Raw genomic sequence first — 14,196 nt, 5'->3', positions numbered from 1 at the left:
CTTCCTGGAGAATGTTCTATGTGCACTTGAATGGGTATTCTGCTGCTTTCAGATGGAATGCTCTATAAATATCAATTAAGTCAATCTGGTCTAATGTGTCATTTAAGGCCTTATTGATGATTTGTGTTTTCTTATTGATTTTGTGTCTGGATGATCATTTCATCATTGATGAAAGTGTGGTGTTAAAGTCCCCCACTATTATTGTGTTACTGTCGATTTCTCCTTTTATGGCTGTTAGTATTTGCCTTATCTGTTGAGGTGGTGCATATATATTTACAATTGTTTTAACTTCTTGAATTGATCTCTTGATCATTATGTAGTGCCCTTTTTTTTTTCTCTTGTAACAATCTTTATTTTAAAGTCTATTTTGTCTAATATTAGTATGGGTACTCCAGCTTTTTTTAAAATTTCCATTTGCGTGGAATACCTTTCTTAAGGTAAATATTGATATGTATGTTTTTATTGCCATTTTGTTAATTGTTTGAATTTGTTTTTCTAGGTTTTTTTTCTTTCTTTCCTCTTTTGTTCTCTTCTCTTGTGATTTGATGACTAACTTTAGTGTGTATTTTGATTCCTTATTCTTTTTTGTCTTTGCATCTATTGTAGGTTTTTGGTTTGCAGTTACCATAAGGTTTTGATATAGTAGCCTATATATAAACAAGATTGTTTTAAGTTGCCAGTCTTTTAATTTCAAATGTATTTCCAATATCCTGAATTTTTACTCTCCTCTTCTCATGACTGCAGGTTTTGATATCATATTTGTGTGTGGATGATTTCCTACCTTTACTGTTTGTTTTCTTTTACCAGTGATCTTTTCCATTTGTAATTTTCTTGTTTCTAGATGTGGCCTTTTCTTTTCTGCCTAGAGAAGTTCCTTTAGCATTTGTTGCAAAGCTGGTCTGGTTTTGCTGAATTCTCTTATCTTTTGCTTGTCTGTAAAGCTTTTGATTTCTTTGTTTAATCTGAAACAGAGCATTGCTGGGTAGAGTATTCTTAGCTGTAGTTTCTTCCTTTTCATCACCTTAAATATATCATGCCACTCCCTTCTGACCTCTAGAGTTTCTGCTGAAAAATCAGCTGATAACCTTATGGGAAATCCCTTGTATGTTATTTGTTGCTTTTCCCTTGTTGCTTTTAATATTTTCTCTTGGTATTTAATTTTTGTCAGTGTGATTACTATGTGTCTCTGTGTGTTGCTCCTTGGGTTTATCCTGCCTGAGACTCTCTGTGCTTCCTGGACTTGGATGACTGTTTCCATTCCCATGCTAGGGAATTTTTCAGCTATTATCTCTTCAAATATTTTCTCCAGTCCTTTCTCTTGCTCTTCTCCTCTGGGACCCCTATAATGTGAATGTTGATGTATTTAATGTTGCCTCAGAGGTCTCTTAGACTGTCCTCATTTCTTTTCATTCCTTTTTCTTTATTCTGTTCTGCAGCAGTAATTCCACCATTCTGTCTTTCAGGTCACTTATCCATTCTTCTGCCTCATTTATTCTGCTACTGATTCCTTCTAGAGTACTTTTCATTTCAGCTATTGTATTGCTCATCTCATAGTTTGTTCTTTAATCTTCTAGCTCTTTGTTACACGTTTCTTGTATCTTCTTGATCCTTGCCTCCATTCTATTTCTGAGATCTTGGATCATCTTTACTATCATTTTCTGAATTTTTTTTTTCAGGTAGGTTGCCTATCTCCACTTCACTCAGTTGTTCTTTTGGGGTTTTTATCTTGTTCCTTTGGGACATATTCCTCTGCTGTCACATTTGATTTAACTTCCTGTGATTGAAGTTTCCATTTGCATGCTGCAGGATTGTAGTTCTTCATGCTTCTGCTCTCTGTCCCCTGGTGGATGAGAATGTTCTAAGGGGCTTGTGCTGGTTTCCTGGTGGGAGGGACTGGTGCCTGCCCACTGGTGGGTAGAGCTGGGTCTTGTCCCTCTGGTGAGTAGGGCCATGTCAAGGGGTGCATTTATTGGGCAGCTGTGGGCTCAGGATGACTTTAGGCATCCTGTATGCTGATGGGTGGGTCAGTGTTCCCTTCCTGTTGGTTGGTTGGCCTGAGGCATCCCAACCCTGGAGCCTACAGGTTATTGGGTGGGGCCAGGTCTTGGTGAGAAAATGGCGGCCTCCAAGGGAGCTCATACCAATAAGTACTCCCCAGAACTACTGCTACTAGTGTCTTTGTCCCCTCAGTGAGCCACAGCTTCCCTTTGCCTCCACAGGAGACCCTCCAATACCAGCAGGTAGGTCTGGCCCAGGATCTTATGAGGTCACTGCTTTTTCCCCTGGGTCCTGGTGTGCATAAAACCTTGAGTGCACCCTCTAAGAGTGGAGTTTCTGTTTCCCTCAGTCCTGTGGAATTCCTGTAATCAAGCCTTGATGACCTTCAAAGCCAGGTGCCCTGGGGGCTCCTCCTCCTGATGCCAGACCCCCAGGCTAGGGAGTCTGACGTGGGGCACAGAATTTTCGCTCTTGTGGGAGAACTTCTGTGATATAATTATTTTCCAGTTTATGGGTCACCCACTTGGTGGGTATGGGATTTGATTTTATTGCGATTGTGCCCCTCCTAATGTCACATAGTGGTTTCTTTGTCTTTGGATGTAGGGTATTTTTTTGGTAGTTTACAGCGATTTTTTGTCACTGGTTGTTCAGTAGTTGTGATTTCCGTGTTTTTGTGAGAAAGGATGAGCTCACCTCATTTAATTCGTATAACAGTCCTGTAAGATTGAGCTATTATGGTCACTAAACAAGAACATAGATATATAAGCATTAAGTGACCTCTACTTTTTTCCATCCTTCAAAATAATCCTATGGATAGATATCTTTCCATTTTACCTACAAGGAAATTGAGGCCTGTAAATAATTTGTCATATAGGGCAGAGCTGGTTAATGGCTGAGATGGCACCTGAACCTCTGTCTACTTGAACTTTTGTATGATAATAATATATATATAAGAGTACTATGGGGCTTCCCTGGTGGCGCAGTGGTTGAGAGTCCGCCTGCCAATGCAGGGGTCACGGGTTCGTGCCCCGGTCCGGGAAGATCCCACATGCCGCGGAGCGGCTAGGCCCGTGAGCCAAGGCCACTGAGCCTGCACGTCCGGAGCCTGTGCTCCGCAACGCGAGAAGCCACAACAGTGAGAGACTCGTGTACCGCAAAAAAAAAAAAAAAAAAAAAAGAGTACTATGGTTTACTATAACTGATTCATTTCTTTCCATTGGTATTGGTGAAGCCCTTAGCTAGGAGTGGCTTATCAGTCTTTATTCTTGCTTATCATTCTTTGTTCTTGTTTCCTAGTTTCTGAGTCAAATGTTGATCCACTTTACTAGTGCCTGGGGGCTATTTTCTATGATTGTTCAGCCTTTTGCTTATTGCCTTTCTAGGCTTTGCTATTTAAGAGTTACATGCCTGATCTAAGGTTACACAAGCTTTGGAAATATGACTAGTTAATTTTATTCATCTACTAAACCTACTTGGATATAACATATACTTGTGAAACTCTAGACTGACAGGGAAATTGTTTTGGTAAATCTTTGAGATCCTCTATTAAATCATGCACATTTATCTTAAGTTGACTTACCTTTCCTAATAAAGTTTACAAATATGCCATAATGAAACACTCAGAATAGGTCTCAGTTCACAGGTGCAGTGATTAATTCAGCTCTGGAGAAACTGCCTTAACAGCTGAGTGACAAATTACACAAATGTGTGTAGCTACATCAATTGAGAAATTTGATCCCCTTCTTCAGATAAATAAATAATCCATTCAAATAGAAGACCACAGTTTTGTGATTAAAATTTAATATGTACTTAAAGAATATGTATATCTGTGGCAAGTGCTGTGAATATTTGTACATGAATGTACTATTGCTTAGGTCTATATATGGCAAGAGACTGACAGGAATCAAAAAAAAAGATTTTTTGATTATGGGTAGTATATTATTTATACATTATAGACAAATAGATATTCATATGTGTGTACACCAATTTATCATTCACAATTGGTTCTGGAAAATAGATTTGTTTCTTTAGTAATGTATTTATCAATAACTTATTCAACTTATCAGTTGGAGTTTAAATTGCTTATAAATTAATCTCACAGTAAAAATTACCATTTGTGAGGACATAAAAATTATACCTCAGAGCAATTTACAGTAAATGAAACAGAAGAATTTAAGTCATAAGTTAATGACAATATTTTTGTACTGTGTACTCATTTTTTTATTAGCAAATTTGACACCAATTGAAGTAGGTGTACAAATTTCCATATAAATTTCATTTCCATATATGTATAAATAAACAAATAAATAAATACTGTACTTCATTAATTAGGGTAAGACTATATACAGATTATATACATTCTAGTTAATTTGAATATTATTTTTAATCATTCACATGAAAAAATATGTACATATATAAATATATTTATATATTAATGATTTATTTTGTTTTGCAGTTATTATAGGCATGTGAATATGTAATTTATAGACTGCCTTTCAAAGGACAGATTGGCCAATTATATGATATGTAACACTTTATTTTATATAAATGAGTTTTGTAACTAACTAATTTTAATTTATATAAATATTTTGATAATTATACTTTAAAATACAAATATATGTGCTGAATTGCTTTAATTTTAATTGAAGCATTATTCTCTCTGGAATTAATTCATTTGAAATAGTAATAATCTATAGAAAATTATCATGGTAAATTTGGTTATTATTATTATTAGTTTTGTGATATGGGATTGATACCTAAGGTGTAATCTAGAAAAACATATCTGTAATATGTTACTGTTGACTATGTAGCAGGAAGGGTTGAACCCATATAAAATGTATGTTTGAGAAAAAGTATTTATGTATTTAAACCTTTTTTAATCCATGTAAATTTCTCAAGGTTTACCTCAGTAATAATAATATTATTATTACTAGTAACAATGATAAATGAGTGATTACTATATCTAGAAACTGTGCTAGGATCTTTATATTCATTAAAGTTTTTATATTCACTGAAAATTTAGTGTTCATAAAATTTGTATGAGGTATTATCATTACCTTTATTGTGTAGATTAGGATATTGAAACTAAGATTAAGTGACTTGCACAGGATAATTTTACAAGTAAGTATTTGAGAAGTGAGTAGACTTCTGAGGAATATCCAGGAACTGACAAAAAATTTCATACATCTGTCTGTCAAAGACAAATCAGTGATTATGTTATTGATCTTGGAATGAATTTTAAGACTATTCAGAATATATTGCAGGGACTAATCAAAAACATTTGGGGGAAGCTGAGTTTGTGATTTGTTGGATTCTCTTTGGACATATACCAGCAGATACTAACAGATGTTCACACAAAGTCATGAAGATTACATAGACTTAGATAAAATGAAGTAAGATTTTTTAATTGCTTATTTTGCTATTTCTTTCTTAATGTTCTATGTTCTTGTTTACTTGCATTGTCACTATATATATATATATATATATATATATATATATATATATGTATATATATATATATATATATATATATATATATATACACACACACACTTGTATATTTTTCAGTTGTTTTCAAGCAAGGTCCAATTGATGTGAAATTATTATGATGCTAATTATCTTTCAGTACATATAGTTTTTTGTATATGAAATACAGAACAGAAAAAAGGTGAAAATTTTAAAAATAAGGGAAAAGAACTAGAAAATAAATAAAAATAAGAACTTATGAAATTGGAATCAGAAAGGAAATTGATCAGTATGAACTTAGGGCCTTAGAAAACTTTTCTTACATCATTTGATCAAAACAACTTGCCAAAGGGAAAAAAAAAATCATCTAATATAGCCCCATCTATTTAAAAATCCATGAAAAATGCAGGAGTATTTTATAATTAACTTTTTAAAAGATGTCCTTGGGCTTCCCTGGTGGCGCAGTGGTTGAGAGTCCGCCTGCCGATGCAGGGGTCACGGGTTCGTGCCCCGGTCTGGGAGGATCCCACATGCTGCGGAGCGGCTGGGCCCGTGAGCCATGGCCGCTGGGGCTGTGTGTCCGGAACCTGTGCTCCGCAACGGGAGAGGCCACAGCGGTGAGAGGCCCGCGTACCGCAAAAGGAAAAAAAATGTCCTTGGTTCTTTGAGTTTTAAATGTAATATTGGGAAGAGAACGGGTCTGGGATAGTCTGTCAAATGAAGGCATAGGAATTCAGAAGGGGGTACAGTTGGGACGGCTAGGTGCCATTCTGAGGTGCGAGCCATACAGGTGAAGGTAGCTGGCTAGTGTAGAAAAAAATACAAGATTAAAAGCAATGATGAACCAAAAAGAATTGAGTCTACACTGAGTCCAGAGTTTATAGAACTGGGGACAAGAAAATATATTCAACTGAAAAGTTATGGTGAAGTAATTTTATTGTGCAGAGACAATTCAATAGGAACTGTTGCAAGATAAACGTGTTACTTTTGTAATACAACTAAAGTTTTCAATTCTTGTTATTAGTGTTTTCTAGATGAAGTTGATGGATAAATAGTTATTACTATATATCATGCTCAGGAGTCAGTCACAGTCCTTTTGTGCATAACCTATTATAGTTATGACCCCAGAAAATATTTTTAAAACCCTTCTGAGATGATACACAGAAGTAAAAGGCATATTAAGATTCTAAATCCTAGACATTGTAATGAGCCTTAATTATTGTGAAGCAGCAGAAAATAAGAGAAACATATATCACACCTAGCAGAATATGGTGAGTTTATTGGTGTCTGATTGTTAAAAGGTATGTTTAACTCTATGTATGTAGCCATGGAAAGCAGTATAAATATCCTGTTGCTGCTGCTGCAAAAAGGGTCTCCAATATGCAATGTAGACATTTAGTAAGCTGAAAAGAGTCTCTGGACAATGGAAGATCAATGCCATGAATTCTTCCTTTACCTAACCTAGACTCATGTGTGCTATTGATTCTGCTGTTTCTGCCTGTACAATATTATTTCTCTCTTCAGTCATACTATTCACTCTAGCTCACAAGGCCTCCTTCATAAGTTCCACTAGACTAGAATATCTTTCTTCCTGGTCTAGGTTTCCCTCTCAGAATGCTGTACACACGTAGAAGAACTGTGAACATGAAGATTCCGTAATACGCAACCTATCAGAGAGTACCTTGAGGGTTCTGCTTTGTGATGCCTCAAGGAAAAGAGTGGTCATTTGCCTCTCAAATAGCCTCTGGTTAGCTGCCTTTGAGCCGTCAAGATGCCTATGTCTTCTCTCCCAGCAGCCATTTTATCTCAAATGATAGCTGTAAGCAATGTGTCTCCTCCTCCACTTCTCAGTATTCCAAGTGAGAGGGGAAAATCTGGAGAGTCTGCCATTGTTTTCAGTGTACTTACCCCAGAGAAGAGAAGTGGGGCATTTGAGGGTTGTTAGACACACTGGGAGTCTTATTGACAGCATAGTGGAATGGAAAGAACATAGATGTGCAATTCCTGCTTTGTTCTCCTGAAGCCATTTCTATTCTGTAGGTCTCCAGTATTTTTACCCAGTAAAATGAGGGTTTTTATGAACTCTCAGAGGTTCAAATAACAAATACTTTTAAAGAGGAGAGAAAACAAAGTCTCAGAGAAGTCACTTGGCTTACCGATGATCAGGCCCCTTGTTTCTGACAGGTCTTCTTGGGCCTACCCAGAGTTAGTTTTACTGCCTTTCATAAGCTATTTAATACATACTTTTTATTAGGAGAATTCTTATTTAAATTTTTTAAGAAAAATAAGAGATAATTCCCATTATCCCTGTTTTGAAATTTATTCTCATTTTATTTTAATTTTGTAGTTTTTGATTTATGATATCATAAGAATTATAAATATAAATATTTTCAAGTTTATACAATTTACAGTATTTTCTTATTTTATATAGTCAGCCTAACCCAGAATATTTTTCTCAAGACTTTTCTTCATACCCATCAAATTCATAGATCTATTATTTGGTCACTAATAATATGTAATAGTCCTAGTGATAGTTGATATTTTAAAAATCTTTCAGATACCAGTGGTAATAATTGTGACTCTTTCAACTTCAATAAAGCATTTACCTCATTATTTTAATATTCATTGGGTAGATTTCTGGTATTGATCTGAAAAAGCTAAGCCATCTATTCTTTTATCTTCCTGTGAGAGTAGACTCTTTTATGTATACATATTTTTAAATTAATGATCATAGTCTCCAGGGAAAAAGTTGCCACAGGCAGGAGTTGATACGCTTTGAAATGGGTAATGCTATACTTATGTCTTGAACAGCATTAGACAAAGTCCTTATGTTAAATCAAATTTATTCCTACACATGTTATTTTATATGTTTTTATTATTGTTATGAAAAATTTCTTGTATATAGCCAAAGTTATATTTCAATACAAGTTGAAATAAATATTAAATGTAATTTTGCCAAAAACCACAGTTTCTACTGTGCAGAAAAAAAGTCACCCTAAGACGATTTCTTTTTTAGCAGCCTAGGAAGTGCAGTACCTAGGAGTTAAAAGATCAAATTAATTTAGAATCAATGGGATGAGATATGTGCTGCCCTCTGTAGTGTCTCCCAAGGACACTTAGCTTGTGTGATGTGATTAAAAGATGAAAAATCAGCAGCAGTTTAAGTCTCAGAACTGAATAGAGCATAATGGAAAGCAGTGGAGCTCCCAATTTTCCCTTTAGAGGTTCCTGCTTGATGTTCTATGTGTGACTTCTCTTTGGAGACGTGTCCTGCTTGCTCAGTAACTGTGTCTTTTTGCTAACTCTAGCAAGTCGGCAATTTCCCTTGGCGAACTCGATCATCACTGCTGAAACAATGACCTCAGGAAAGCGTATGTGAGAATGCTTTCAATCCATAATACGACTGAACCTGAATTATAAAGGAGATATAAAAGGGAGTGATTCAAAATATAATGGACATAAATAGGAAGGCTCAGTTAAGGACCTTAAGGAAAATCTAGGCATTATATACATTCTGGTTTACTTTGAATGCACTTAGCCAGGTTACATTTAGTGAGTCATGCCTATCTTCTCTATAAATTTTATATGTGAATAATGTTTATTGAGGGCTTTCTATAAGCAGTGTGTGAGCATTTTGCATGTTTTGTTATTTCATTTATTTCCCGCAATGAACCTATGAGCTCTGTTGTAGGCAGAACAATGGTCCTCAATGATGTGCATGTCCTAATCCCCTGAACCTGTGAAGATGCTATGCTTCTTGGCAAGTGGAATGAAGAGGAATGGAAGATGGAATTGGGGCTGCTAAACAGCTGACCTTGAGATGGGAGAGCCTTCTGGATTATCTGCTGGTCCCACTGTAATAACAAGAGTCCTTCTGGGTGGAAGGAGGAAACATTTATGAGTCAGATGCAGGATGAGAAAGGCTTGACTGGCCATTACTCGCTTTGAAGATGGAAGGGGGCCATGATCCAAGGAATTCAGGCGGCCCCTAGAAGCTGGAAATGGCAAAGAAATGGATTCTCCCCAAGAACTTCCAGAAGGAATACAGTCCTGCTGACAGCTTGATTTTAGCTCAGTGAGACCTATTTCAGACTTCTGACTTACAGAACTGTAAGATAATAATGTTGTGTTGTCTTTAAGCCAGTAGGTTGGTGGTAATTTTTACAGTGGCAATAGAAAACTAACACATGGTCTATTTTACAGTTAGGCGTAGTGAGGCTTAAGTTTCATGCTAAAGTTCACATAGTTGTCAAGTGATAGAGACTCTTCATAGTATCATCCATGTAATGAATTTTCTCTACTCATGAAAACAACAAACCAGAGTGTCAGCAGCATGCTGGTTTCCTCCTTGTCCACTACCCTGAAATCCCCTGCATAGTTTACTAGTTAAATGATGGTTGTGCATTTGTTGAATTTTGCCATTTTCACTACTTTGACACTTTAGATTTAAGGAAGAGAATGTATCCTCATCTTCAACACCCACCCCCCCCCCCCCGTGCTGTCTGCTTAACTCTGAAGTTCAGACTCAAAAGCACTCCAAGCAGTTAAGCTTCTTGAGTCACTTACAAATATTTTCTTTGAAACTTCCAAGTCTTCTCCTTCTATAATCTCTTTGACTCGTGTCTCTGGATTCTTCACAGCATGCTTATGCTAGGAAAGAGGTGATTGTTCTCAAAAGCAAAAGACTCATGCCACTTTTTACTCTGGATGAGAATTGTTTTAAAAACCTTACAGTTAACAAAACCTGCAGTAGTTTTACCACCTACATGAAATAGCATCTGGTCTAGGGACATGCTTGACCCATTATTATTAGAAGTTGATTTCCTGAAGAGACAAAAGGAAGAAAGATGTCTTAAAAATTCTTTTTAAGGAGACAGGGAGCCGCATTTTAGCATTTGGCTGGAGGAAACCATTTCATACTACGATTAGGAGTGTGGTCCAGTTAGATACATTTTTGGGGTTAATAAGCTATACCTTTATTTTATTAATGCTTATTAGGCTTATCTTTCTAAGAAAGGACAATTTCAAAAATGTGCTTTACATTTTGCCTACTGGTTTATCTGGTAGAAAGAATTTCTGTGCTTTAACCAAAGGGTTTTTTGTTTGTTTGTTTTCCCAGTAAAAAAAGGCTTTCAAGTTCACAAGATATTTGTAGGTACATTTTGCTTCTTCCAACATGTGAGGCTGTAGAAGAAGAAGAAGAAAGAAAAGCTTTCAAGAGAAGACCAGAGACACTTGAAGGAATTTAGAAACAAGATACTACTCCTAAGTGAATATTTTCCTTTGTTCTTTTCTTTCACGTTATGGGCATACATTTACAGAAAACCTGAAATAATGGTGTCATCATTCCTAAAACTTCACAGGTATTTCCTGTAATTTGAGAGTTTTCAGTTCTTTAGCAGCTAAAGATTAAAGGAGTTTCAAGATATATATTTATCTGGAAAGGTGAATATTGCTGCATTTTAAAGTTTTACACCATTCAGGAGTAAAAATAAGAAAAAGGGGGGGCTTGTCAGTGAAGAAGCAGACTTTGTAATGTATAAAGAAAGCAAGGCTGAAAAACAGTTGAAAGAGATGAGAATGGGTATTCCAAGAAGGAATAAAAGATAAAAAAAGTGGTTGAATGTTTGTGTATGTCTCTGTGTTTGTGTAATCAATAATAGTCCCTATGGAAAATACCATCAGATAATTTAGGAAAGGAAATATTTGAAAATTATTTTTTCTATTTTTCAGTGTAAAAATCACTTTTATCTTTTTTTAAATCCCAAAGGAGAAAAGATGAATATTTTATTGAAAAAGCACTGTTTCTACTTTTTTTCTTACCACCGTTATAACTATCTCCGTGTGCTCGTACTTTCTGTTAGAAGATCTTGAATGGCCTTTAGAAATTGTTATGTTAACTTAAACTTGAGCTTAATCATGACTGGGGTATTCAGGCAGGAAACCTTGAAGTAATTGCAATGCATTGCAAATCAGTTCTCTCCACTAGAGGTCACACCAGGTCACTCCTCAGTGTCAGGCTGCTGTTCTGTTCTCAGTAGTCAGTCTCAGAAGTACCTCCTGCATCAGTCCTCTGTTAGCAATCCCTCAGCCATCTGGATCCTCTATCACCTTCCTTCCAACATATATTGTGGACCAGATTTCCTTTCTGATATGACGATTAAAAAATGAATTTGATCATATTAATTCTCTGCTCAAAAGATATCAGGGTCTTACTTGCCTCCAAAACTTAGATTACAATCCATTTCCCTCAGTCTGGCATTTAAACTTTTCATAATTTGGCTAAAATCTGTCTTTCATGTCCTAGACTTTACACTGCTATTGATTGAACTCTCCACTGTAGCTAAAATGTTTTGATTGATGTTCTTTAAACCCATCTGCATCACTGCTCAGGGGGACAAGAGGGCTTTCTCGGTCCAAGTAAACATTCACATGACCATATTTGGCCCCTGTGCTCAGAAGGATATAGGATAGAATCACAGTCTTCCAGAGGGCAGGATCAGGTGTTTCCCTTTTGTGGCAGCAGTTCTCACAGCTGCCTAGGCAGTAGCCCACAGTCCTCTTTGCCCCCCCCACCCCAGGTGGTGGTTCAGGTTCAAGGTAATGAGAGTCACAAAGGGCAGGTGATAAATAGCCTTGGCTTAAAATTCATACCTGCAGGAGCCAATGTTTATAACCATGGCCTATAAAAATTCCATAGGCATAGAGCTTCTCAGTTACAATAATCACTGTACTCAGGGAAGCCCATTTCTGTGGCTCAGGTACTTGCAGATCATCACTAGTTTGTTCTAGTCCAGGTACAACTCATCAATCAGGCATCATTGTTATCATAAGCAATGTTCCCTAGCAATCTGGTTAACACCCTCTATCTGGTCTCCCGAAAATAGAGCTGGAGAGTTCTCATGCTAAGGGGAAAGTTACTCCTTGAATTACACCATTCTACTCTTCACCATACTCTCCTGTCTTAGCTCATGTTTCCTCTGGGGTTCCCTTCTATCTTGCTCTATTTGTTCCTATCATTCCAAGGCCTGTTAGGAACTGGGACACACAGCAGGAGGTGAGCAGCAGGTGAGCAAGCGAGGGGAGCTTCATCTGCTGCTCCCCATTGCTCGCATTAACACCTGAACCATCTGACCCCCTGCAACCCTGCCACCCTGGTCAGTGGAAAACTTGTCTACCACGAAACCGGTCCCTGGTGCCAAAAAAGGTTGGAGACCACTGCCCTCCAGTATGAAGTAATCTCTTCCATATCTCTGAACTCCCTTAGCAATTTCTCTACACCCTTTCTATCCTTAACACCTTTAACTTCACTTAGAAACCTCATACACTTGTGCCTTAGGGCTATGATTCTAATTAGATGAATATCTAGAAATAAGTGGTTATCCCTCACATTTGTTTCTCCAATGCCTAGCATACAAGTGTTTAGTAAATTGACAGAAAAATGAACAAGTCTCACAATTTATGGGAGTTTTGGTGAATAGTTCTCTTTTACAAATTATTACATAAATAGCATATGCCTCAGGCACAAGAAAATATTAAAATTTGAGTGAGTCTTCCTCCCAACTCATACTCCTGATCTTATCCTCAGAAGTAACTATCATAAAAATATTTTTATTGAAATTTTCCATGCATATTCATGTTTATATATGTATATATATTTATTTTAGTGGTTACATTATATTTCATTGCTTGAGTACACCAAAATGCTACTAATGGATGTTTAAATTATTGTGTCTCATCTTCAAGTCCACCCTTTTATATTCTGCTTCATGAGGTTGGGGCTGGGACTCTGAAAACCAGTTTTTCCCAGGAAGCCAGGGAGCTTCCTATTAAGCTCTGTCAATAGCAGGTGTTAGAGAGGGATTGAAAGGCAGGAGGAAAGTTAAGGAAAGTGTTCATTCTTTCGATTGCCGTTTCTGGTTTGCTTCTTGTGAGTGTCTCTCCAGTAATGTTTCTTTTTCATCCAAGCCATGGCTCTTTGTTCCAGCAGCAGCAGTTTATTCCATTTGCAGTTTTACCAATATTCTCAGAAATAGCCCCATTGCACCCCCTCAAAAATTCAGTGCCAGCTACTATGTTCTGTCCTCAGAGGGATGTGTCTCAGCTTTGTAGGGCCATTTCTCCAAGCTTCTAAGTTTTGGTAATTAAACCTCTTTCCTTTGCTTCATCAGCTGAAATAGGGGTGGTAGATGCTTTCTGCACGATATTTGGTGTTCCCTTTTTTCTTTTCAGTTTTCTAACACCTAACAGTTCTTTGTATCAATTTTTTTCCATTAAAAATACTAATACGGTTTCTGTTTCCTGGCTACTGGATCCTAACTAATATGGTGGGAATTGGTTTCTAGCAAGTTTTGCTGTTTAAATCAAATAAACATTCTGTGTGTATCATTTTAAGTTGGTAAGCAAGTGTTTCAACAGAACTCCAAGGACAAAGAATGTGTGCATTTTAATTTGATAACTACTGACAAATTGTCTTCCACAGAGTTTGTACTAATTTCTAGTTCTACCATCAGTGTATACGAACTTCTATTTTACAACATTTATGCTAATATCATGTACTATAAGACACACGTTTTGCCAATAAATGAATTGCAAACAGTTTTAATTGCTCTTTAAGTTCACTTTTCTTAAAGAGTGAAGTTTAGAATCTTTTCATATATTTGTGGCCATTTGTATCTATGTGAACAGCCTGTTTATGTCCCTTGACTATTCACTATTTCTTTTTTCTTTTTT

The 14,196-nt window shown here is 36.5% G+C and overlaps 1 protein-coding gene across 1 annotated transcript in view; it reads left to right on the top strand.

Annotated features, from left to right (window-relative positions):
• The first annotated feature begins 7,234 nt into the window (after window positions 1-7,234).
• The window catches only part of CNBD1 (cyclic nucleotide binding domain containing 1), a 437,906-nt gene continuing 430,944 nt past the window's right edge, over window positions 7,235-14,196 (top strand). Inside the window, 1 exon segment of the mRNA XM_029222632.1 lies at window positions 7,235-7,322. Within this exon segment, the coding sequence (XP_029078465.1) occupies window positions 7,235-7,322 (88 nt within the window).

The sequence above is a fragment of the Monodon monoceros genome, unplaced genomic scaffold, assembly GCF_005190385.1.
Source record: "Monodon monoceros isolate NGI ecotype Baffin Bay Population unplaced genomic scaffold, NGI_Narwhal_1 Super_Scaffold_14, whole genome shotgun sequence".
NCBI lineage: Eukaryota > Metazoa > Chordata > Mammalia > Artiodactyla > Monodontidae > Monodon > Monodon monoceros.
Note: the sequence above shows the minus strand (reverse complement) of the source record. Positions and strands in the feature narration are given on the sequence as shown.